The sequence below is a fragment of the Vombatus ursinus genome, unplaced genomic scaffold (assembly GCF_900497805.2).
Source record: "Vombatus ursinus unplaced genomic scaffold, bare-nosed wombat genome assembly UNPS02015175.1, whole genome shotgun sequence".
Lineage (NCBI taxonomy): Eukaryota > Metazoa > Chordata > Mammalia > Diprotodontia > Vombatidae > Vombatus > Vombatus ursinus.
Window position 1 is genome coordinate 21,054,854 of NW_020954953.1, and position 24,932 is coordinate 21,079,785.

At 36.8% G+C, this 24,932-nt stretch overlaps 1 protein-coding gene across 3 annotated transcripts in view; it reads left to right on the top strand.

Annotated features, from left to right (window-relative positions):
• LOC114031491 (tubby-related protein 4) overlaps positions 1 to 24,932 on the top strand; it is a 266,210-nt gene that overhangs the window by 64,863 nt on the left and 176,415 nt on the right. For all 3 annotated transcript variants that reach the window (XM_027846585.1, XM_027846587.1, XM_027846586.1), the window contains one exon: positions 5,248 to 7,636. In XM_027846585.1, the coding sequence (XP_027702386.1) occupies positions 7,385 to 7,636 (252 nt within the window). In that variant the 5' untranslated portion in view covers positions 5,248 to 7,384. The remainder of the gene's footprint in view (positions 1 to 5,247; positions 7,637 to 24,932) is intronic.

The window sequence follows — 24,932 nt, forward strand, 5'->3', positions numbered from 1 at the left end:
GATTATCAGTGGATTATTATGATCCATCAGACAACTCAAAATAAAATCTCATGAGCTTTTTTTACCTCAAATAGCAAGTTTCACTAATCACAGCTTAGGAAAAACTTTTCTAGGATTTACATCTCAAATTTAAATTTGTCCTGGTGTAAAAAGCCAATTGTTACAGATTTCTATATACTTGCAAATTCTTAGCAAGCCATAACCCAGACAAGCTTTTTGGCAAGTTTACACATTAAAATAACCAACAATAGCCAAATTATTTTAGTGGTAACCAAATTACGAAAAGTTGCTTGACATAACTGATACAAAAAGTTCACCAATTTGAAACTTGAGACAAACCCATTACCAGTCAGGTGATTTCAGTTTTGTTAAATGCATTTCCAAATTACTTTATACAGAGAATTAACATCGCATCATTAACAGTTAAAACTATAACTTTAAAAAGAGGGTGCTTACCCAAATTCAGAGGCCAGCTCCTTTACCTTGAGCAGGATGTGCTGAACCTGGGTGATGCTTCCAGGCAAAGGTTGCCATAGGGCCCAAGGCCGTTGCCAGTGGGGCCCATGCTGTGGCTGCTGCCCCTCTCCCTTCCTTCCTTTCCCCAGGTGGGGGAGGGTGAAATCAAAGGTGAGAGGGAAAGGGTGAAACTCTCTTCTCCTAGGCAAGGGGTTAACAGATACCCTCTTGGCTCAAAGGAAGGGAGTCACTAGGTTGTACAGAAGTGTTTCAAAACTCCTTAATGATCCATCACAAAAGTTTCAGAATCTGCTAAGATGTTTTTAGCTGTTCTAACTTTTCCCTGTAACCTCCACGAAGGAGGATTCAGGGGTGTGGAAGGAAGGGAATAAGTGAGCCTCAGGGAACCAAAAAGCAACTGCAGTTTTTCCAATTCTCTAGCACTGAGAGAATGGACAGAATTGGGCATACACTTCCAGATGGGGCATCCATCCTTGTCCTCTATGCTGTGAAAGATGTAGCCAGGTCCATGGCCCCAAACAAAACTAGTGGACCGAAAGCCTCAGAGAGTCAGGCTGAGTACGAGACAGCCTTGTTATTGTCTGCCCACAAAGCGCCTTCAAGCCTTGGTGCTTGGAGAGCGACCCCAATTGCAGAGCAAGAAGGGTAGGAGGCTTACTTACCTTCCAGTCTTGGCTAGAGAACTTGGGGTTAGGCAGTTTCCCCGTATGGGCCACCAAAATGTTGAGGTTTAGGGGTTAGGGTGCTGGGACCCCAAAATCACAACACACAAGTCTTGCCTGAAAGAATTCGACCCAAGTCTTCTTTCCACCAAAGACAAGGTTTATTAGAACATCTGTCATATTGGGCAGACTCTTAAGGTATCTGAGCAGTGGCTAGATTTTAAGAATCTGAGCCATTTTTGTTCTTTCTTGAGGAGAAGGCAGTATGGCAGAGTGGATAGAGAGCTGACCTCAGAGGCAGACTTGAGTTCAAGTCCTGCTACTGACATGCTGGCTTTGTAAAGCTAAGCAAGTCTCTAGGCAAATTCTCTAAGGCTCTTATGTTGTAGAGCAGGTGCTAACTGTATCTGTTGAAGAAGTTTTCTCATCTGGACTTCTGTACCAATGCAATCACAGGGCCAATCCAAAACACATTTTTCTTTTTCTGAAAGAGTCTGCCTGAAACAGTTGCTTTTCCATCTTCAGAGATATTTCATGAGTATTTAGTTGTGTGTGTTTTCACTTCCAAGAGAAAGGTTAAGCAGTTATTGTCCTCATTGTATGAATTAACAAGGGAAGGGAATAAACATTTATATAGTGCCTACTACATACTATGGCACTGTGCTAAGTACTTTACAAATATCTTATTTAATGAGGAAAATGAAGTACAAAGAATGGAAGTAAATTGACCCACATAACTCAGGGCATTAGTGGAAGTTTTACCATCACACTCTTCCTTGTTAGAACAGCTTGTTCACTATTGGTATGCATTTTGTCATACCTTGGACATGACACAATTGTACCAATGTGTTATTTGCATAAGGTGTCAGTGTTTTCTATAAAAATACACAAAATCAATTCTTAGTTGTAAAAATTTAAACAACAAAATCAAACACTTCTCTTTTTTTCAGTTGTTTCTGTGTAGTTTTATTTTGGCTTGAAACTTTATGCTTTAACTATGGTATTATTGTAAGTTATATTAAACTGTTTGGTTGGGTAGTAGCAATTAAATGAGGATTAGCACATCTTGAGAAATATATTTCTAACTTCTCTTGCCATAAATTATTTTTTTGGTAAATTTTTAAATTTTAAACTTAAATACAAAATGAGAAAAGAAAAAAAATTGCCGTGTATACAGCAGACCATAAAGGAGGATCAATATAAAACAAATTTCCATTTCAAGAAAACTTAATATAAAAAATACTACACATTGTTTTCAAAGCTGCCCAGCTTTTCTTTGCTTCTTTGTTGCTTTTCTTTTGTTCTCTGCTGTGCACTTTTTACTTTATTTCCCTTTCTCTTCCCCTACCATCCTAAATAAGGCTACAATTAAGCATGGATATATGTGTGTGTGGATATATCTGTAAACATACACGTATATACCCATACACACATATGTAAGACCGTACTACGCTTATTTCTTCCTGTCATCTGTTTCTCTGAAGGTAGATAGCATCTTTCTTCCTAAATCCAAGTCTTTCCATGTTTTTCTAAATCAACCAAATCATCATTTCATATACCACAGTAGTATTCCAACCCAATCACATCCTATGTGAGAGATTGTCTATGTAGGTTCACCCCCTCAATTTTCTGCATTCCCTCTATTCTTGGCTACATAGGTTTTATGTGTACAAGAAAATTTTAATTTAAAATGATCAAAATTGTCCTTTTTACACTTCAACAATGCTCTCACCTTATAATATAGTTTAAGGTTTGATACGGTTGAATCTGCATCCTTTACATCATTTTCCCCAGGTTTCTTTGAAGTTCCTGACCTTTTGTTCTTCCAAATGAACTTTGTTATTATTTTTTCTAACTCAGTAAAATAATTTTTTAGTAATTTAATTGGGATGACGTTGAATAAATAGATTAGTTAGATAAAATTGTCATTTTAAAAATTATATTGGCTTTACCTACCCGTGAACAATAAATATTATTTCAATTATTTAGATCTGAGTTTATTTGTATAAAAAGTGTTTTGTGTTTATGTTCATATAGTTTCTGTGTCTGTTTTTGGCAGTTATATGCTCAGGTATTTTATACTATCTAGGTATTTTAAATGATCTAAAATAATATTGAATAATATTGCTGACACATAGTATAGTTCTCTATTTTTCATTTTTGATTAAATGTATTTTAACTTTAATAAATTATTTGAGATCATGATTACTGTGCCGGTCCAAACCGCGCACTCTCTTACAGCCAGATCAGGCAACCGGGGTCATACTCACCGGTCTTCGGGATCACCCGGATTTACCAGAGATGAGCCGACCAGGAGGTGCAAAAACCTGAACTATATTCAATAGTCATCACAGCAAGGCCAGGCAGGAAGGCACACACGCACGAGCAGTAGCAAAAGCCGACTCCGCCCCCCCTCCCTGCAGTTCTTTTTAGTAGCTTCTTCATCCCTCCTCCTCAGCCCGCCCATAGTGACTCATCGAGGATCAAATATCAAAAAGGGATGTCCAGCGCTAGTGTCCAGACAAAGGGAGCATACGTGGCACAGGAAGTGGGACCCAGATATTTGGAAGGAGGCGTGAGGGATCAGTGCATAGACAAAGGAGAATGTACGTGACGCAGGAAGTCGGGTCCAGATACCGGGGGGAGGTGTGTGGGGTCAGTGCTACACCTAGGGAGCATACGTGACTCAGGAAGTCAGGTTTGGTCACAGGAAGGAGGCGTCTGGGGTCAGCATAGTACCTAAAGGAGGCTAGACAGAGAGAACTCGTTCTCTGCCGTCCCCCTCCCAAGCGGCACAGTCCTTGCCTCAGGAGCACACGCTCTGGCCACTTCCCTGTACCCTGCTTCCTCCCCAGCCTGTCACAGCTCCGTCCAGCACCGCTCCAGTCTCCGGAGCATGAGCTCCGGTTACCTCTCCAAACCCATCCCAGTACGCCACAACTCCGCCCAGCACCGCCTCTGCCTCGGGAGCAAGAGCTCCGGTCACTTCCCAATACCCAGTTCCCGTCCCGTGTTGGCACAATCTCCACTTGGCAGCAGCTAGCATCAGACAGTCCCTCACAGATTACTCTACCAATTTTTTTTACATACTAAATACTACTTCTGCCCTGTATTTTATCTTTGTGTATATCTCTCATTTTTGTTTCCTGAAAGCAACATATTGTTGATTCCTAATGTACTATCTGTTTCTGTTTTATGTGTGAATTTCTCCTATTCGCATTCTAAGCCACAGTTACTTGTGTGTTTTCCTCCTTCCTGTTTTTCCTCACTATCCTTCTCACCCTATTTGCCCTATCACTCCTCACTCCTCTGCTTTACTTTTACTGGCTACGTTGCCTTCTATTCCTTAACCCCTACCTACCTCTCTAAGAGTAACTTCCTTATCCTCTCCTGCCACCCTATCCCCTTGCCCATCTTGTCATAAATTCTCAACAAACCAGTGGTAATGTTTGGTGGCTTTAGTACCATAGGAGAATATACCAAAGCGTGAATTTTAGTTTTGTAGGTTTTTTCTTTTCCGTATGCACATATTCTTTGAGAGAATTTCATTTAGTATTTTGATATATGCATACTTTCAAGTTGTTTTTTTATCCACAAACCCAACGTGACTCACCTGAGTGACAGTAACTCAGAAAAATTATTCATAAACTTTTCTTTATATGATAGTGATTGGAATCCCTGAGTAAACAGTATAGATTTGAGCCTAGAACCATAGATATACTTGTTAAAAACAATTTGGATTTGAGAGTGAGCAAAATTTGGAAGTGGAATTCCAGAGAGAGAGGAATAATATTTAAGACTTAGAATAAAAAAAAATGTAACGGGGAAATAATTTAATTCAGATCTAGTCAGCCATTGGCAAATTTGTTGAAAGACTGCCTTTTTGCTCCTAGTATAGTTTCTAATCTGTTTTCTTCTTATCTCCTTTTAACCTATTTAATTGTTACCCATTTAATTGATAGCTCTTTATTAACTATGTAAGTAGGTATAAGTATAGGACTCATTCTGGCATTACTAACATGTAGTTACAGTTTCTGTTTTTCAGTAGTTTTTATTTTTCGGTATTTTAAGAAACTATAACCTTTTTGTCTGCATTTTCTTTTCACAGATTTGGAAGGAGCCTGGGACTGAAAGCTGTGGTGACTAGTATGGATTCTTCAATGACTTAACTCTTCATGGCAACTTACTGGAATAGCAGAGGCAACTTAAAGTGGCAGGCTGAGAAAGTGTGTGTGTCTTTGTTTGTGTGCGCGTATGTATATTTAATACTACGTACAGCTAGACATATATATCTACATAAGGATATATACATACACACACATTTACAGTAATATATGCACTCACTTTGGCCCCCTCTCAAAAGCTTTACAGCTGATGAAAATAAATTTAAGAATCAGATGGGACAACTTTGCAACACTGGGCTCAGGAGTCCAGGGAGAAAAACACATTACTAAAGGTCAACTTTCCATATGGTCTTCACGGGTGAAGAAAGTTTGCAAAAAGAGGAAAAAAAAATCCTGTGCAGATCAAGTCCCAGAAATACCTCTACAGTTAAAAGAATGCGCTAAATGAGACAGTTGACAGGGTTGAGGTGGGGGAAATCTGTATTTTAGTACCATGAGAATGATCATGTGGTGTGCTTTGCACTTTGTTTTTTCGGTGGGTTCAATGAATTGAACTCTTTTTTTATTTCCTGGACTGACTATTGACCACTACTTTGTGGTTATGACTGGAAGAAAGTAAATTCAAGAGTGATGGAACAAATTTGGACATTGAACTGATTTATTTGCTCTTTTTTTCTTTTTGTTAAAAGTATTTGTGAAAATATATTTTATTTCCCCTTTCTCTTCCTGCATCTATAGGATAAATATCTTAAAATTGTAATCTAAACCAATAATTAAAAAGCAGAGATGAAGAGAAACCAAACAGTAAGTTTCCTTTTTACTGGTCTACAAGTGTGGCATTTGAAGCACCATTTCTGAATTTGAGCTGAAAAGAATTCATCGGAGAAGCTATGAGACATCATCAGGGCAACAGTGGAAAAAAGGAAATCTGATCTTTGTGTGTGTGCTTTTGTTTTAAGTAATTATTTTCCTCTCTTGAATCCTAGAAGACTTGTAAATGAGTGGGAGATTACTTAAGTGCTTAGTTTTGGGACTTGTTTTTATACCAGGATGGAAAAAGCATGTGATCTTCGTAGCAGAATAGGGGAAAAATAACTGGGGGAGTTCAAAGTGGGGGTGGAAGTGGGGGAAGAATCAAAACTGAAGTGTAGCCCTGTTTTAAAAGAGAGAGGACTTATGATTCACTCAAGGCAAATGCTTTTTGCTGCATTAAAGCTTTAGAGCATTTCTGATTTCTGCTAAATGAAAGAGGGATTTTCTTTTTTTGTGCCTTTATGGCAGCAAGAAGTGAGAAAGCAGGCGAAAAAACGTGATTAACAGTTCAGGGTATGTTAAGTTCCAGGTGGAAGCAAAGACCTGCCATGAATGCGGGACTGGCTTTGAATTCCAAAAGCCATAGGATTCAGTGGGTTTCCTGGTTCTGAAGGGAGGAGGAAACGCCCTTTCTTTCCTAAATTTGGACTGGTGTGCACCTACCTGCACAAGCTCTGGTCTGTTTTGCACGGTTTGTGTGCCTTTTTTTCCCTTTATGCAATCTTTTTCAGCTTTAGCAGCAGAAATTCATCTAGTTCAGAAAACATGCCAGAGGGTGGCTCAGAAAAAAAGATGATTATGTATGTATATTCAATTTCTGCATTTGAACTCCTGAAGAGAAAATCCAACTAGAGGAATTCTTAAAGCCTTAAGTTACTTGAAATCTACACATTTGCAACCCTTTGTCTCTGGAATTGTATTACTCTAAACTGGAATCTCAGGCTGTATAAAGATAAACACGTTGAGCAAAAAGAAGACGCACCTGTTTCTTTATCACCACTTCTTAATCATGCTGTTTCTCCAAAGGATAAGTGAACCCTCACTCTAAGGACTCGAAAATAAAAATGAACCTGAAGTTTTTTTTAAGTGTTACTTTTTCTTAGCAGACTGCCATCATCTTTTATAGAGGAATTTTTCACTATGCATTTGGTGGATATTTATAAAACACTGACCCTATGATGTGTGCCAGGTCAGTATTTATGATTTAAAGGAGAAAAAAAAAGGCAAATCAAACCAACAAAAAAGAAATTGGTTTAAATTTTTCTGCACTAAACATTAATTTTTTTGTAAAAATATTAATTAAAAAGCATGTATGCAGCAGTGGAACATGGGCCTGTCCTTTGCAGCGATTCAAATATTCTATGCCTCTCCTGGAAGGGTAGAGTTCCAAAGAGTGAGAAAGAGAAGCCAGTGTGCAGGAGGCGGTATTATGAAGAAGGATGGTTGGCCACTGGCAATGGTCGAGGAGTTGTAGGCGTGACATTTACTTCAAGCCACTGTAGGAGGGATAGAAACACTCCTCAGAGAATAAACTTCAACTTGAGAGGCCATAACAGTGAGGTGAGTAAGTTGTTTTATTTTTTCATTTTAAAAAATATTCAGAAATTTTATTTGGTAGGAGTGAGCCTCCCTTAACTTAAAACCAGACCCCTTTGATTCAAAGAATGTTGTGATTTTGTTTTACTGGGTCTATTATAAATAAATAGTTTCCCAGTACCACTGGTTTTTCTGGATTCTAACTGGAAAAGTTTTAGTGAGGTTGAGTATTCTTACTGTACCTCTCTCATGTAGCAAGTGTATTCTACCACTATCCTTTTATATTCCTCCCTAAAAATAATTCAGCACTGATTCATTGGAAGTATTAAAGCAGACTAAATCTGTCAGGGATGTTGTAGACGATGTTATTGCATTGATTGGTTGGTCAGAATAAATGACTTAAAGTCTCTTTTAATTAAGATTCTCTGATCCTTGACATTGTTTTCATCATTGCAGGGGCTTACTGTTTTCTAATAAGGTAGAGAATTACTTAGTAAAAAAATGATATTTTCCTTTGTTGAATAATATGATATTTTCCTATAGACACAGTTTATGTGCCTGTTGGTCATTTCTTAGACTTGGGGTAGAATTAACTAATTTACTATGGAAGACAAAAGCCTTGATTTCATAAAAGTTTAAATATCTAAGTTCATGAAACTTAACAAAACTGGTTTATCATAAGTCTGAGAAACCACTGTGAGAATCTAGGTGAGTCAGTGGTGTCATTGACTCAAGGTTAGACCTTGATTAAAGTAAATAATAAGGCAAATCTATTTATTTAAAGAAAATTTTATTTTGAGCTAGAAAATCATCAACCACCATAAACATTTCCTTCCACAAAGAAGGCATGAAGTGGGGATTACACATGAAATTGTAAATTTATTACATACAGCTCAATCCTTTTAAATAATATACTTCAAATTTAATGTGGTAGTACCAGTATCCCTCTGCTTGTTTGTGTGCCCCTCTAAACTTCCCTCAGATCTCCTCTCATTATATTCAAAGGGTTTCGTTGATGTCCTTTTCTCCCTCCCTCCCCCGTTTTTTTGTTTTATACTCAGTACTCCTTACTGTTCCTGTAACCCCCATCTCTCCACACACACATAAAAGTCCTTCCTTGTAACAAAAATATAGTCAAGCAAAACAAATTTGTATTGTAGTAATTGTGTCTGGAAATGTGTCTCAGTCTGTACCTATAGTCCACTAAGAAGTGAAAGCTATGCTTCTTCAGTCTGATTGGTCATAGAATACTTAAGTCTTTCAAAGTTGTTTTCCCTTACCATGTTTTAGTCATTATATGAATAGTTCTGTTGGTTCTACTTACTTCATTCTGTTCCATTTTATCCATAACTCCTCAGGTTTCTCTGAATCTGTACCTCTAGTACATTCATATACAGTAATTGTTCAGTGATACACCATTTGATAGACACTTTATTTCTAGTTCTTTGTTACAATTGAAAGTGCTGCAGATATAGAGTACAATACAAGTGCAAATACAAAAATTATTTTTGTAGCATAGGTCGTTTTCCTGTCTCTAATCTCCTAAGAGTAACTGAAACCCTTTAGAAAAAGCTTATATTTTTCACTCAATCAGAATTTTAGTGGCTGTTTTCTCTTGACCTCCAAGATACTTTCTTTTCTTCTTCAATCAGTTCAGTGCCTGGCTCAGTCTTTTTCTCATACAAGGGGACTTTAACATACATATCAATACTCTCTGAATCACCCTAACCTTCCAGTTCTTTTCCTATGACCTACTCCTTCACTTCACCACAGCTCTATAGAGAAATTGTAGTATCCTTGATCTTGCAATCACCCATAAGTATTCCTTTTTTATATTTATGAACTCTGAAATTCCTTTATCTGATCAAAATCTGTTATCTCTACCTTTCCCTTGCAACCTCAAACTCTATTCTTTGTTCATGTGCTTATTAAATGACTGATTGACCATGACTTCTGATCCCTCTACTCTTCATTTCTTTCCTAGTCTATCACTGACTATACTTGGAGAGCCAGTTGAACTTTATGTTGTTGTCTTCTCTTGTGTCCCTTGCCACTACTGAAAATCTTACTCTGCCAAACTGCGGCCTTGGATTACTCCTGCCATCTGCTGCCTTTGCTCCTGCTCTTGTGATGTTGAAGGAAACTGAAGACGATTATGAAACTGTGCTTAGTTCACCACATAACTGCAGCAAGGCAGTCCTTTTATATCTTTCTCATCAATTCACTTTCCCACTTAAAATGATTTTTCCACAACTTTTCATCACTCCTTAAACCTTCCAAAGACCCCCTTTCCCCCAATCTTTAGTCTGAGAACCTTGTCAAAAATTTCACTGAAAAAATCGAGGCTGTTCTTTAAGAGCTCTCCCTTCTTCCCCCTTACTTATGTCACATCATTGAGATGCCTTCTGCCACTGTCTTCTTCTTTAGCCCTGCCTCACATGAAGAGGTTACCTTCTCTTTGCCAAAGCTAATCCTTCTACATGCTCAAGTGATCCTATTCTATGCTGTGGGGATGGAGTGCTGGATCACAGGCCAGCAAATTGTTCTCCACCACTTCCGAATTGTCACTCTCTCCTTGTGTACTGGTTGTTTCCCTTCTGCCTACGAACATGCCCATGTATTTCCTATCCTCAAAAAATAATACGATCTGTCCATCCCTGCTAGCTATCCTCCTATATATCTTCTCTCTGTTGGCTAAATTTCTTGAAAAGATGACCTACAATTGGTGCCTCCACTTCATTTTTTCTCTTTTTCTTCTTAACTCTGTGCAGCCTGACTTCCCACCTAAACATTTAGCTGAAACTACTACAGTGAATTCTTGATTAGGGAGGACAGGACATTTATATACTGCCTACTATGTGCCTGGCACAGTGCTAAGCATTTTGCAAATATTGTTTGATCCTCACAACAACCCTGTGAGGTAGGTGCTCTTGTTATTCTCATTTTACAGGTGAGGAAACTGAGGCAGTCAAAGGTTAAGTGACTTACCCAGGGTCACACAGGTAGTAAGTGTCTGAAGCTGGATTGCAACTCACGTTTTCCTTACTCCGGACCCAGTGCTTTATTCATTGCATCACACAACTGCCTCAGTAATTGCCAAATCTAATAGCCTTCTTGACCTCTCTGTAGACTTTGACACTGATTCTTCTCTCTAGGTTTTCATGTTACTACTCTCTCATGGTTTTCTTACTGCTTCCCTGAATGCTCCTCATTGTCCTTTGCTGGATCTTCCAGGTCATGCCCTTTAACCATGGGTTTCCCTCAAGGCTTTGTCCTGTTCCTTCTTTTCTCTCTATGTATTTTGTATGGCAAATTCTCATCAGCTCCTAGCTCTTTTCAACTCCCAGAGGTTTATGATTCTCAGATATACTTAACAGCCCTATCCTCTTTTTTGATTTCCATTTTTGTGTCTCTAACTGCTTAGTGGACATCTCAAACTTGATGTCCTGTAGATATCTTAAACACAAAAAGTCCAAAAACTGAATTGATTATCTTTATCCCAAGTTCTTCCCACTTTTCTGATTTTCTAATTAATGTTGGGGGCACCACTATCTTCTCAGTCACCAAAGGCTGACAACTTCGGTTAACATAGTAAGCAGTTAATAAATGTTTGTTGACTGACTAAAGCATTAAGCTGATTCCATGTTAAGTGCTTTTCTTATACTGTGCTAATGTTCCTGGATTTTCTAATATGTAAGGTAGTATATTGAGTTGCTTCTTTTAGGCACCAGTTGACATTATTTTTACTAGTCTCTTTATAAGTTTTTAACCTTTACTTTATTAACTTTTCCCTCACTGTCAGGCTCTTAGGATGTTGAAGAATCTATTATTAAGAACATTGAGGGAACTGAGGGTAGAGAAGATTTAGGGGGAACTTTTTTCAAATAATTGAATGTCAGTCACATGGAAGAAAATATCTCTTTTGCCTTCTTGAAATCGTGCAGCAGAAACTACGTGATAGTTTTGGGTTGGTAAGTTAATAGTATAAAGAAGAATTTTTTTTTTAAATGTTTAGAGAGGATCCACAGTGGAATAGGCTACCATGAAAAATAGTTCCTCATCATTAGACATATTGGAATGCTGGATGGTGATCATTTCTTAGGGATGCTGTAGAGGGATTTCATAACCTTTGTGGGAAATTGAACTTAGCCTCTCCTCTGCCAACTTATATGATTCTTTGATGCATTCAGGGTCCAGGGCAGGACCCAAAAGGGTCAAAGTTGACTGTTAACTGCAACACAACACCACTTGGAGCCAGAGGTTTGGGTGTGGAACCAAAATAATGAAATAAGCCTAGGAAAATAGATTCTGGGATTCATTCAGTACTGTACAAGATACCAAACTGACTTTCAACATAGAAGTAGCATGTCAGCCCACTTCTTTCATACTGACATTCTTCCATTAATACAGATCTGCACAACTTGACAATAGGTGGGGGCCAGAATTAAAATAGACTATATTTCTTTGAGCCACTGATAGGTTTTTAGTGGCTCACTTTCCAAGTAAAGGTATAATTAATGATTAAACTATTTTGCAAAGAAATCATATTAAAAAAGGGACATTTCAATTAGTATCAATTAATTATACTTATTATTTAAGATTTTTATTTATAATGAAATCCCATTAATGTTAAAATAATTACTTTGCTTAGTGGCACAAGGTTTCATATATTTTTCAGGTTTTTTTACTTTTTATGTTTAGTAACGACCAAAAACACAGAGAAAAGATATTATTCTTACTCCTCTCATACTAGAGACAGACTGATGATGGTTGGTTGCCTCGGGACATATGCGCAGTTGGAACCCACCCACCAACTTACATGATGGGCACGGTAGTGACTAGTGTAAGCGGGGCACAGACGAAGTTCTCGTCACAAATTTACTTTCTTTTTCATCCTCTACATTTTTCGTGGGCTGCCTGAAATCCTTTGGCGGGCCACAAGCAGTCTGCAGGACTATATGTTGCGCAGGCCTACATTAATACTTTGTGGGTACAAGTCATTAAACCTCACAATCTTAGAAAAATCAAAAATTGCAATGGAAAGATACGTTGACTATTGTAAGTATATTTTAGTACATTGCCAGTACTGACTTCTATTTCATTTTTACTTTTTAAAAAATTTTCAGTTTCATATTCTCTCTCTACATCTATATTTACATCAAATTCTGTCTCCTACATTGCCTATTGAGAAGGCAAGAAATTTATATGAAGTTATGCAAAACATTACATATTAGCTATGTTGTGAGAAAAAAAGGCAAGAAAAATAAAGTGGAAAATATGTTTCAATCTGTACTTGGAGTTCATCGGTTCTCTCTCTGGAGGTGAATAGCATTTTCCAGCAAGAGTTCTTTAGAATTGTTGGGGGTCATTGTATTGATTAGAGTAGTTAAGTCTTTTATAAGTTTATAATTTTTGGTTTTTTTTAACATTTATTTTTCAAGAATTTGAGATCCTCTTACCTTCCTTCCACCCCCTCCCTCACATACTGAGAATGCAAGAAATATGATACCCATTGTATATGTGAAGTCAGGTAAAACATATTTCCACATTAGCCATGTTGCCGGCGGGGGGCGGGGGGGTTGTGTGGGGGGGAGAAAGCAAGAAAAATAAAGAAAGTGAAAAATATGCTTCAGTCTGCATTCAGAGTTCATCAGTTCTTCCTTGAGGGGGATAGGTTTTTTCGTCATAAGTCCTTTGGAATTGTCATGGATTAGAGTAGCTGGTCAGAGTAGCTAAGTCTTTCACAATTGATTATTGTTACAATATTGCTGTTACTTCCTGTAATAATAATGGTTCTGCTCACTTCACTTTGCATCAGTTCCCAGTTTTTTCTGAAACCATCCTCTTGATCATTTCTTTCTTTCTTTCTTTCCTTTTTGTTTTTTTAAGGCAATTGGGGTTAAGAGACTTGCCCAGGGTCACACAGCTAGTAAGTGTCAAGTGTTTGGTCTGAGACCAGATTTGAACTCAGGTCCTTCTGAATTCAGGCTTGGTACTCTATCCACTGTGCCACGTAGCTGTCCCCCTCTTTATCATTTCTTACAGAACAATAGTATTCCATCACAGTCATCTGTCACAACTTGTTCAACCATTTCCCAGTTGATAGGTATCTCCTCAGTTCCCAACTTCTTTGCCACCACAAAAATTGCTGCTATAAATATTTTTGTACATATGGGTTCTTTTCCTTTTTCTTGATACTTTTGGAGTATAGACCTAGTAGTGGTATTGCTGGGTCAAAGGGTATGCACAATTTCATAGCCCTTTGGGCATAGTTCCAAATTGTTCCCTAAAATGGTCGTGCCAGTTCAAAGCTCTAGCAGTACATTTGTGTCCCTATTTTTCCACAACTCCTCCAGCATTTATCATATTCCTTTTCTTTTATGTTATACGCTTTCATGGATGTGCGGTAGTACCTCAGAGTTGTTTTAATTTGCATTTCTCTAATCAATAATCATTTAGAGCATTTTTTCATATGACTATTGATAGCTGTGATTTTTTTCCCCCTGAAAACTGCCTTTTCACATCCTTCAAGTATTTGCAAATTAGGGAACAGCTCATAGTTTTAAATTTGGCTCAGTTCCCTATATATTTGAGAAATGAGACCTCTATCAGAGAAACTTAATGTAATTTTTTTTTACCAGTTTCCTACTTTCCTTCTGATTTTGTCTATGTTGTTTTTGTTTGTGTAAAACCTTTGTAATTTTATGTAATCAAAATGATCCATTTCACTTCCTATGGTTCTCTCTATCTCTTGTTTGGTCATGAATTGTTCCCTTATCCAAAAATGACAGATAATTTTTTCCATGCTTCCATAATTTGCTTATAACATCACTCTTTATGTCTAAATGGGTACATACACTATGCGATGTTGGTCTGTGCCTAGTTTCTGCCAAACTGCTTTCTAGTTTTCCTAGCAGTTTTTGTGGAATAGCGAATTTTTGCCTCAAAAGCTTGGATGTTTGAGTTTATCAAATACTAGATTACTTTGGTTAATTTCTCTTCCACTGATAAGTTACCCTGCTTCTTATCTAGGACCAGATTGTTTTGATAATTACAACTTTGTAATTTTTTTTTTTGTAATCTAATACCACTAGGCTCCTTTGCTTTTTTTTTTTAATCCATTCCTTTGATATTCTTGACTTTTTGTTCTTCCAGATTAATTTTGTTACTGTTTTTTCTAGCTCTGTAAAATAATTATTTTCTAGTTTTATTGCTATGGCACTGAATAAGTAAATTAATTTAGGTAGAATTGTCATTTTTATTATATTGTCTCGGTTTACCCATGAGCAGTTAATATTTTTTTACTTGTTTAGATTTGTCTTTGTGTGGAAGTGTTTTGTAATTGTCCTTACATAGTTACTGGGTTTATCTTTGGAGGTAGATGCTTTAGTATTTTGTACTGTCTGCATTTATTTTAAATTGTATTTCTCCTTTTGTCTCTTCCTGCTGAGTTTTGTTGGTAGTATATAGGAATGCCAATGATTTTATGTGGGTTTATTTTATATACTGCCATTTAACTAAAGTTGTTCATTGTTTTCACTAGTTTTTTAGTTGAATTTTGAGGGTTCTTTAAGTAATGCTATCATATCATCTGCAAAAAGTGATATTTTGTTTCCTCATTACCTGAATAACTTCAATTTATTTTTCTTTTCTTATCGCTCAAGCTAGGATTTCTAGTGTAGTATTGAATAATTGTGGTATTAATGTACATCCTTGCTTTACCTCTGAACTTATTGGGAAGGCTTCTAGTTTATCTCCGTTATAGATAACATTTGCTTTTAGTTTTAGATAGATATTACTTGGTTGGTTGTTGTCTTTTGTGCTTGAAGAGGACCAACATGACAGCACTATGTTGGGATCAAGGTACAGTGTGTCTAACTGTGGCTAATCAGATCAGTATGAGCTTGGAAGTCTCTACCACAGGTCAGGTACAAATAGTCCATATGAACATTTGAGTGGAGATGTTTCTAAATTTGTACATCTCACGTTTCTTTTGAGCTTCTGCAATCCTGCTTTGCTCATAGAGCATCAAAGGATGTAGGCACACCATGCTGGGTGGTTCCATGCCAGTATCTCCCATGTCTCGCAATCAGTTCCACAGTTCTTCAGAGAGATCTTGAGAGTGTCATTGTATTACTTCTTCTGACCTCCATGTGAGTGCTTGCCTTGTGTGAGTTCTCTCTTATGCTTTTAGTTTTCCTAATACTCAACCTGCCCTGTATTCCTGATATAAATCCAGCCTGATCATAGTATATGATCTTTGTGATGTATTGGTAATAATTTCCTTGCTAGTATTTTGTTTAAAAGTTTTGCATCAGTATTCATTAGTGAAATTGGTATATAGTTTTCTTTCTCTATTTTTTTCTTTCCCTGGTTTAGGTATCAAAACCACATTTGTGTCAAAAAAAAAGAATTTGGTAGGATTCCTCTTTTACCATTTTTTCAAAAAGTTTATATAGTATTGGAATTAATTGTTCCTTAAATGTTTGGTAGAATTTGCTTATAAATCCATTTGGGCTTGGATTTGCCCTTGTTATTTATGAGGAAAATTAAATGAGGGAATTCATTTATGGCTTGTTCAATTTCTTTTTCCAAGAAATGATTATTTAAGTATTCTATTTCCTCTTCTTTTTTTATCTGTGCACCTTAAATTTTTGTAAATACTCATCCATTTTATTTAGATTGTTGGTTTTATTGGCATATTCTTGGACAAAATAGTTCCTAATAATTTCTTTAAGGGGCAGCCAGGTGGTGCAGTAGATAGAGCACCAGCTCTGGAGTCAGGAGGACCTGACTTCAAATCTGGCCTCAGACACATAACACTGACTAGCTGTGTGACTCTGGGCAAATCACTTAACCCCAATTACTTTACCAAAAAAAAAAAAAAACAAACCAAAAAGGAATTAAAAGATAATTTCTTTAATTTTGTCTTCATTGGTGGTGTATTAACCTTTTTTTTTTTTCATTTTTGATACTGATAATTAGGTTTTCTTTTTTTTTTTAAGTCAGATTAACCAATGGTTTATTTTGTTTGTTTTTTCATAAAACCAGCTCCTAGTTTTGTTTATTAGTTTAATGGATTTTTTTCTTAAATTTTATTCATCTCTTCTTTGATTTTCAGGATTTCTATTTTATTGTTTAATTGAAGATTTTTAATTTGTTCTTTTTCTAGTTTTATTTTAGTTGCATTAAGAGAGTCACAGCTTCCAGGAACGGAGAGATGATAGTCTCTTTGTAGTCTACCCTTGTCAGATTTTATCTTGAGCATTGTGTTCAGATTTGGGTACCACAGTTTGAGGAAGAGAAGTTGGAAAATTTCCTAGGAGGAAATACTGGATGGTAAAGGGCCTTGAGTCCTTGTCATATGAAGATCTCTTGAAGGAACTGGGCATGTTGAGCCAGGAGAAGATTAAACTCAGGCAATATGATAGATATTTTCAAGTATTTAAAGAACTATCATGTGGAAGAAAGACAAGACTTCTTCAGTGGCTCCAAAGAGCTGAATCAGGGTCAATGGATAGAAGTTACAAAGAAGCAAATTTAAGCGTAATATCTGGGGAAAAAACTTCCTCACAGAGCTGTGCAAAAATGGAATGGGCTGTCTTGAGAGATGGTAGCTTCCTGTTCCTTGGGGATCTTCAAGAAGAGGATAAACGACCATCCATTTCTCAGATATGTTATAGTGGATATGCCTTTTGTGTATGTTTTGGACTAGATGGGTGCTTACGTTCATTTCAGCTCTCAAAGTCTGTGATTCTGTGTTGTTTACCCAGTGTCTTGGAGGCTTTGTTCAATCTCTCCTGACCATTATGAGGGCATCAGCAGAACACCCTGGTTTTCTGCTTCCTCATCCTTGCCATGTGATAGGCCCATCTTTATTTATTTATTTATTTGTTTGTTTGTTTGTTTATTTATTTATTTATTTATTTAGTTAGTTTTAGGCGATTGGTATTAAGTAACTTGCCCAGGGTCACACAGCTAGTAAGTATCAAGTGTTTGGTCTGAGGCTGGATTTGAACTCAGGTCTTCCTGATGCCAGGGCCGGTGCTGTATCCACTGTGCCACCTAGTTGCCCCTAGACTATCTTTTATCATATAATTCCTTGATGGCATCTTTTATTCCTGTCCTTCTTGAGAGTTCCTTATTAATTATGGTTTAATGGTATTAAAAATGGACCTTGCTTTCATAAGAATCTTTATGTCGTTAAAGGAGATTTGCAATTTCTTGAGAGCAATCTAGGCCAGTCTCTTCCTTTTTAACTCCAGACCCAACTCCTAGTCCATCTGTACTCTATCAATATATATATACTGATGGAAAAGCTAAAAGAGAAATACAAATTTTTAAAGAACAAAATTAAACAACCAAGGGAGAGAGATACTGAGTGCATTACCTTGCTTATATCTTTAATAAATAATGACATGATGGTTGCCAACTCACTAGGAATTCAGTGGTTTTACAAGCAATTAAATGCATCAGTTTAGGGAAGCCATATATATTTAGTTAGATTTGATAGCATATAAAATATCATTTCTGTGACTAGAATTTCTATCAATTTTTTAAGCTGTACAGCTCAGGAAATATACTTTTTATTTTTCTTAAAATGTACTCATAAAAATTAGAAGTTAGTGATTTACTCAGATAGAGTTTGAAAAAATTAAATCCTTATTTGCATTTGGTTTATAGTTTAGATTGTTGCTTGCCATTCCAATTTTCTGTGTCCCAGAAATAGAAAATTGCAATAAAATATTGAGTTTCATCCCCTGGAATGAAAATATGTAATTGAAGAATTTTTAATTTTTGGCAGTCAGCCTGAAATTTAATAAATTTACTGAAGGTTCCAGCTAGATAATCAAAGCATCTCTCTCTTCTTGGTTCTTGTTCTCTTCAATCAGCATTATATAACACTGATGGACTGAAAAAAATTTCTCCTACCATTAACTTTACTCAACGAATTATCTTCCAATAAGAGGGGGAAAGAAAAAGGTACCTGGAATGGGGCATGGTTGAGAAAATCTGGAATGCAGCCTGGAAGAAAGAATGACACGTAACTGGCCTGGATACCCTTCTTAAATGAAGGTTCTGAGAGTAGCCCATCCAGTCAGAGGAAGAGGCTGCAGTGGAGAGGGTTATTTCAGTGTGTGGGTTCTAGGGCTTGAGTGAGAGAGCTGTTCATTTTTTTGCTTTGAAGCTAAATTACTCTTTGATTGTATCATGAGAGTATGTGTTATCTTTAAGACTACTAGTAGTTTCATAATCTCTCTTGATCAGCATTTAAAAAAATCTCTTGTCAGAAATTTGTCTATGTCTAGAGTACATCCAAACTAGTTTAAGTGCCAGTTCTTTTAGCACAAGAGGGAGAAAAACTGACTGACGTTCTCTGTGAATTTATTTCTTTGTGTGCTTGGAGATTCTTCCAGTCTGAAAACTCTGAAAATGAGCTATGGTTGAAGTTTCTAAGATAATGGAGCAATAGCACTTTGTAACCCCTAAAGCATTATATGAATGGGTACACTTTGGGGAGCAGCTAGTAGGATAGTTCAAATCCTCTCTCAGACACTGCCTCGCTCTGTGACCTTTAGTAAATCACTTAACTTCTCCCTACTGCTTCTGTTTCCCCATCTTAAATAGGGATAATAAAAGCACTTATAGTATTGGAAGATCAGATGATTAAATAAATGTTAAGCCTTTGCAAACTTCTAAGTGTTTTAAAGTCTTAACTCTTCATTTTCTTCTTATTGATAATAGGTTGAACACAGACTTGCTCACCAAATCACAGGATACTTTAAGTGTAAAGTACTTCTTGAAAGAGAATTTTAGGACTAGTTAAAAGTACTAGAATATAGTATAGCCTGATGGTATTTTTATACTAGAAGGCATCTTATTGACTATCTTGTCCAAGTCTCTTATTTTATAGATAAGGAAACTGAGGCACAAACAGATTAACCTGTTCAAAGGTATATGAGTATCAGAGACATGTTTGAAACCCACATCTCTTGATTAAAAGTTATTGTTCTTTCCTTTACAATGGAAGATTAAAAGTTATTGTTTTTGTTTTTGTTTTTTTTTTTTACAGTGGTGGATTTGCAGTGAGGTGTAGTGAAAAGATCTTTGGACTGACAGTTAGAAGTCATGGATTGGAGTCTTAACTCTTCCCTTTATTAGCTGTATAGACTTTAGTAATCCATTTGCATTTCCTGAATCTTTCCTAATCTGTCAAATGGTAATAAGCAATAACAACACTTGGCCTAGGTACTTCACAACATTGTGATGATCAGGTAAAATTGTAATTATGAAATGCTTTGTCATTTGCAAGACACTATACAAGTATAAGATATATACCACTGTGGTCAAAAAGTTGAAAACGAGTAGGAACAAGAAGGCCTTAGTTAAATGTACTAATGACTAATTCATAACAAATATTGATAGCCACCTAAACTTTTTAAGTGTTATCTTGAAAGGCAACCATGCCCTTCCATACATCATCCCTTACAGCCATTATTGAAAAATAGGATTTTATGGACCTTGAGTATTTTATATTACCTTTGGTGAATCCCTTTAGTTGTCTGTTCTCTGGGTAAAAATTATCCCAATTCCTTTATTTTATCATAATAAGTCCAATTTTGTGAACTATTTCACTCAGATTTATAGAACTTACTAAAAGATAGCTTTGTATTATTCAGACTTTTTCTGTGTCATTTCATGCTTGCTTTTTTTCCCCTTCACCCGTAATATTGGGACCCCTCTAACTATTTCTTTAGTTATTAAGTATGCTAAACACAGAGTGGGCAACAGGAAGATTTGAAGTTTAGATTTGTCTGAAGTTTTCTGGGTATTCCTGGCATAATAAAATGTTTAAATTATTTGACTTAGTCACATTTTCACTTTAGTTCTTTGAATTAATAAACCATCTTATTTTCTTTTATTTGATGATAAAATATTTTGCTGTAGGATGCAACTGATATTTTTGGGGTGTTGGAGACAAATAACTACAGTAGTTCAAAAATATTACTATAATGTACAGAAATATTTGCAAATGCATGGTGAGTTGTGGTAGTGTTTCTGGTTCACTTCTTGCTCAGAGAAAAAAGACTTACTAATTGTTAGTTAAATCTCTTTTCTCTGATGCTGCCTTGTTTATCTTTTAGCAGGAAATATATATATGTGTAAGTGCTAAGATATATAATATATGCTAGCATATAATGTATATAGAATACGATCTTATATGTGTGTATATATATATTTGTACGTGTATATGTATGTATATATGTGTGTATGTGTTTATATATGTATATATATTTATGTATATGCTAGTAACCAAAAGATTCCATTAAAATTTCTGAATATCTGCTGAATAAATGATTGAAAGCATTTCTTAATTGGTTTCATAATTTGCTCATTGCAACCTAAATATTCACCTTTGATTACTACTCTAAAATAACATTTCTTAAACTGTAAATACACAGAGGTCACAAAAAATTTGGCAATAGTAAAAGGTTTCTGAAGGTACATGACCAAAAATTAATTAAAAATCAAACGCATACTTAATCCAACGTGTTTCTGGCAGCACTTGCCCACGTGGCATTGGCAACTTCACTGTAGCCTTGGTTCTGAACACAAAGCATGCACACTTTGCACTGTGGATGCCCTCAGGCCACACAGTGCCAATGAAGGCTGAAATCATGAAGAGGGGTCGCAAGTGGAAGAAGTTTAAGAAGCACTGCTCTAAAACATACTCTTCATTGGTAGACTGTAAAGTGTAATTTGAGTTGCTTGAAAGAACTTTTCTTCATGAACTTAAAGATATTTTGTTTGGCTAAGTGGAGGTGGGAGAGAGGATATACATACATCTGAGTTAGTTCTCTTAAATAGAAATGAGATGACATTTTCATTAGTTAAGTGTATACACCTGTATTCATATCAGAAAATTCCTATATGAAGTATAATAAAGAAAAATATCTTTTTTCTTATTCTTAAAAAAAATTTTTTAATCTAAAATTTAATTTTCTCTTATTTTATTTGTATTCTTTCACTCTCTCTCCTCCCCTTCCTCATTTGACAAAATCCTTGTTATAAATACATATATTTGAGCAAAACAAATTCCCACATTGGCCATGTCCAGAAAAAAATAGTCACAATTTGTACTCTGAGTTCATTACTTCTATCTATGGAGCTGGGTAGCATGTTTCATAATGAATCCTATGGAATTGTGGTTGGGCATTATGTTGATCAGATGTCATAAGTCTTTTAAAGTTGTTTACCTTTACAATATTGTTATTGTTGTATAAATTATTCTACTGGTTCTGCTTACTTCACTCTGCATCAGACCATAAATGTCTTCCCAGGATTCTCTAGAACCGTCCTGTTCATCATTCTTTCTTTCTTTTTCTTTTAAGATTCATTAATTTATTTTTAGTTTTCAACATTCACTTCCACAAGATTTTGAATTCCAGATTTTCTCCCCATCTTGTCCCTCCCCCAACCCCAAGACAGTGTGCATTCTGAATACCCTTTCCTCTAATCTGCCCTTCCTTCTATCTCCCCCCCTTTCTTCTCTTATTCCATTCCTCTTCTGTTTTTCTGTAGGGCAGGATAGATTTCTGTACCCCATTGCCTGTATGTCTTATTTCCCAGTTGCATGTGAAAACAATTTTTTAACATTTGTTTTTAAAACTTTGGTTTCCAAAATTTCTCCCTTCTTCCCTCTCCACCTATCCTCATTGAGAAGGCAAGCAGTTTGATACAGGTTATACTTGTGTAGTCATGCAAAACGCTTCCATAGTAGTCGTGCTGTGGAAAGCTAACTATATTTCCCTTAATCCTATCCCACTCCCCATTTATTCTCGTCTCTCTTTTGACCCTGTCCCTCCTCAGAAGTATTTGTTTCTGATTACCCCCTCCCCCAATCTGCCCTCCCCTCTATCGTTCCCCTGCTCTCTTATCCCCCTCCCCTCTATTTTCCTGTAGAGTAACATAGTTTTCCATACCCAATTGAGTGTGTATGTTATTCCCTCCTTAAGTCAAATCCTATGAGAATAAGATTCACTCATCCCCTCTCACCTCCCCCCCTTCCCCTCCACTGCAAAAGCCTTTTCTTGTCTGTCTTATGTAAGATAATTTACCCCATTCTACCTCTCCCTTTCTCCTTCTCCCAGTATAGTCCTCTCTCACCCCTTACATTTATTCTCCAGATATCACCCATTCATCTTCAACTCACCCTGTGACTTCTATCTATCAATATCCCTATATGTATAATAATTTTTTTCCCTCCAACTACCCTAATACTGACAAAGGTCTCATGAGTTACAAATATCATCTTTCCATGCAGGAATGTAAACAGTTCAACCTTAATAAGTCCCTTACGATTTTTCTTTCCTGTTTACCTCTTCATACTTCTCTTGAGTCTTGTATTTGAAAGTTGGAATTTTCTATTCAGCTCTGGTCTTTTCATCAAGAATGCTTGAAAGTCCTCTGTTTCACTGAATGTCCATTTTTTTCCCCCTGAAGGATTATACTCAGTTTTCTTGGGTAGGTGATTCTTGGCTGTAATCATATCTCCTTTGCCCTCTGGAATATCATATTCCAAGCCCTCCGGTCCTTTAATGTAGAAGCTGCTAAATCCTGTGTTATCCTGATTGTGTTTCAATAATTCTTGAATTGTTTCCTTCTGGGTGCTTGCAATATTTTCTTCTTGACCTGGGAACTCTAGAATTTGGCTACAACATTCCTATGAGTTTTCCTTTGGGTATCTCTTTCAGGAGGTGATTATGGATTATTTCCATTTCTGTTTTACCCTCTGGTTCTAGAATATCAGGGCAGTTTTCCTAGATAATTTCTTGAAAGATGATGTCTAGGTTCTTTTTTTGATCATGGCTTTCAGATAGTCCAATAATTTTTAAGTTGTCTCCTGGATCTCTTTTCCAGGTCAGTTGTTTTTCCAGTGAGATATTTCACATTGTCTTCTATTTTTTCATTCTTTTGGTTTTGTTTTACAATGTCTTGATTTCTCATAAAGTCACTAGCTTCCAATTGCTCCCTTCTAATTTTTAAGGAACAATTTTTTTCAGTGAGCTTTTGGACTTCCTTTTCCATTTGGCCAATTCTGCGTTTTAAGGCATTCTGCTCATTGGCTTTTTGGACCTCTTTTGTCATTTGGGTTAGGCTATTTTTTAAAGTGTTATTTTCTTCAGTATTTTTTTTGGTTTCCTTTAGCAAGCTGTTGACTTGTTTTTCATGGTTTTCTTGCATCACTCTCAGTTTTTCCTCTGCTTCTCTTACTTGCTTCTCAAAATCTTTTTTGAGCTCTTCCATGGCCTGGGACTGATTCATATTTTTCTTAGAGGCTTTGGATGTAGGAGCTTTGACTTTGTTGTCTTCTTCTGGTTGTATGTTTTTATCTTTTTTGTCACCAGAGAAAGATTCTATGGTCTGACTGTTTTAGCAGTTTACTCATGATCCCAGGCAACTACTTGAGTTTTAAGCTCTTTATTAAGGTAGTGGTCGCTTCCAGTGTGGAGAATGTACTGTCCCAAGCTTTAGGGGTTTTGTGCAGCTGTTTTCAGAGATACTTCTAGGGACCTGTAAGTTTTCAGTTCTTCCAAGGTGTTTGATCAAGGGTGAGGTGTTTACTCCTTTCCTGGCCTGTGCTCTGGTCTATGATTTACCACAAGCACTCTTTTCTGCCTTTGAACTGTGAGGAGGATTTCCTCTCCACTGCCACCAGAAGCTCCACCATGCCAGCGCTCCTCCATGCCCCAGGACCACCACCCAGAACTGTGACCCAGATGCAAGCACAGGCAAAGCAAGAGAATCAAACCTCAGCACTGGCAAAGAGATCTCTGCAATCCCCTTCTGATCAGCCATTTGATTCCCCCTCAGTCTGTGGGCCAGAAGCAGGCGCCACCCTGGCGCTGTGCCAGGACTGGGGCTGGAATGGAACTTCTCTCTCACTGCAGTCACTGACTTTTCCTACTGACCTTTTAAGTTGTCTTGGGCATTTGTGGGTTGAGAAGTCTGGAAACCATCACAGCTGCCAGTGATTCAGTCCCCTGAGGGTCTGCTCCAGGTTCACTGAGGCCTAGTTTTTACTTGCATGTCCACTCTGAACTGCATTTCTTTCCTAGCCCGCATGATAGATCTTTCTGATCAACCATCCAGGTTGTCTTGGGCTGGAAATTTGTTTCAGTCTGTCTTTTTGTGGGTTCTGTTGCTCTCGAATTTGTTTAGAGCCAGTTTTATAGGTATTTGGAGGGATTTGGAGGAGAGCTCAAGCAAGTCACTGTTTTTACTCCACCATCTTGGCTCCACCTCCCTGTTTATCATT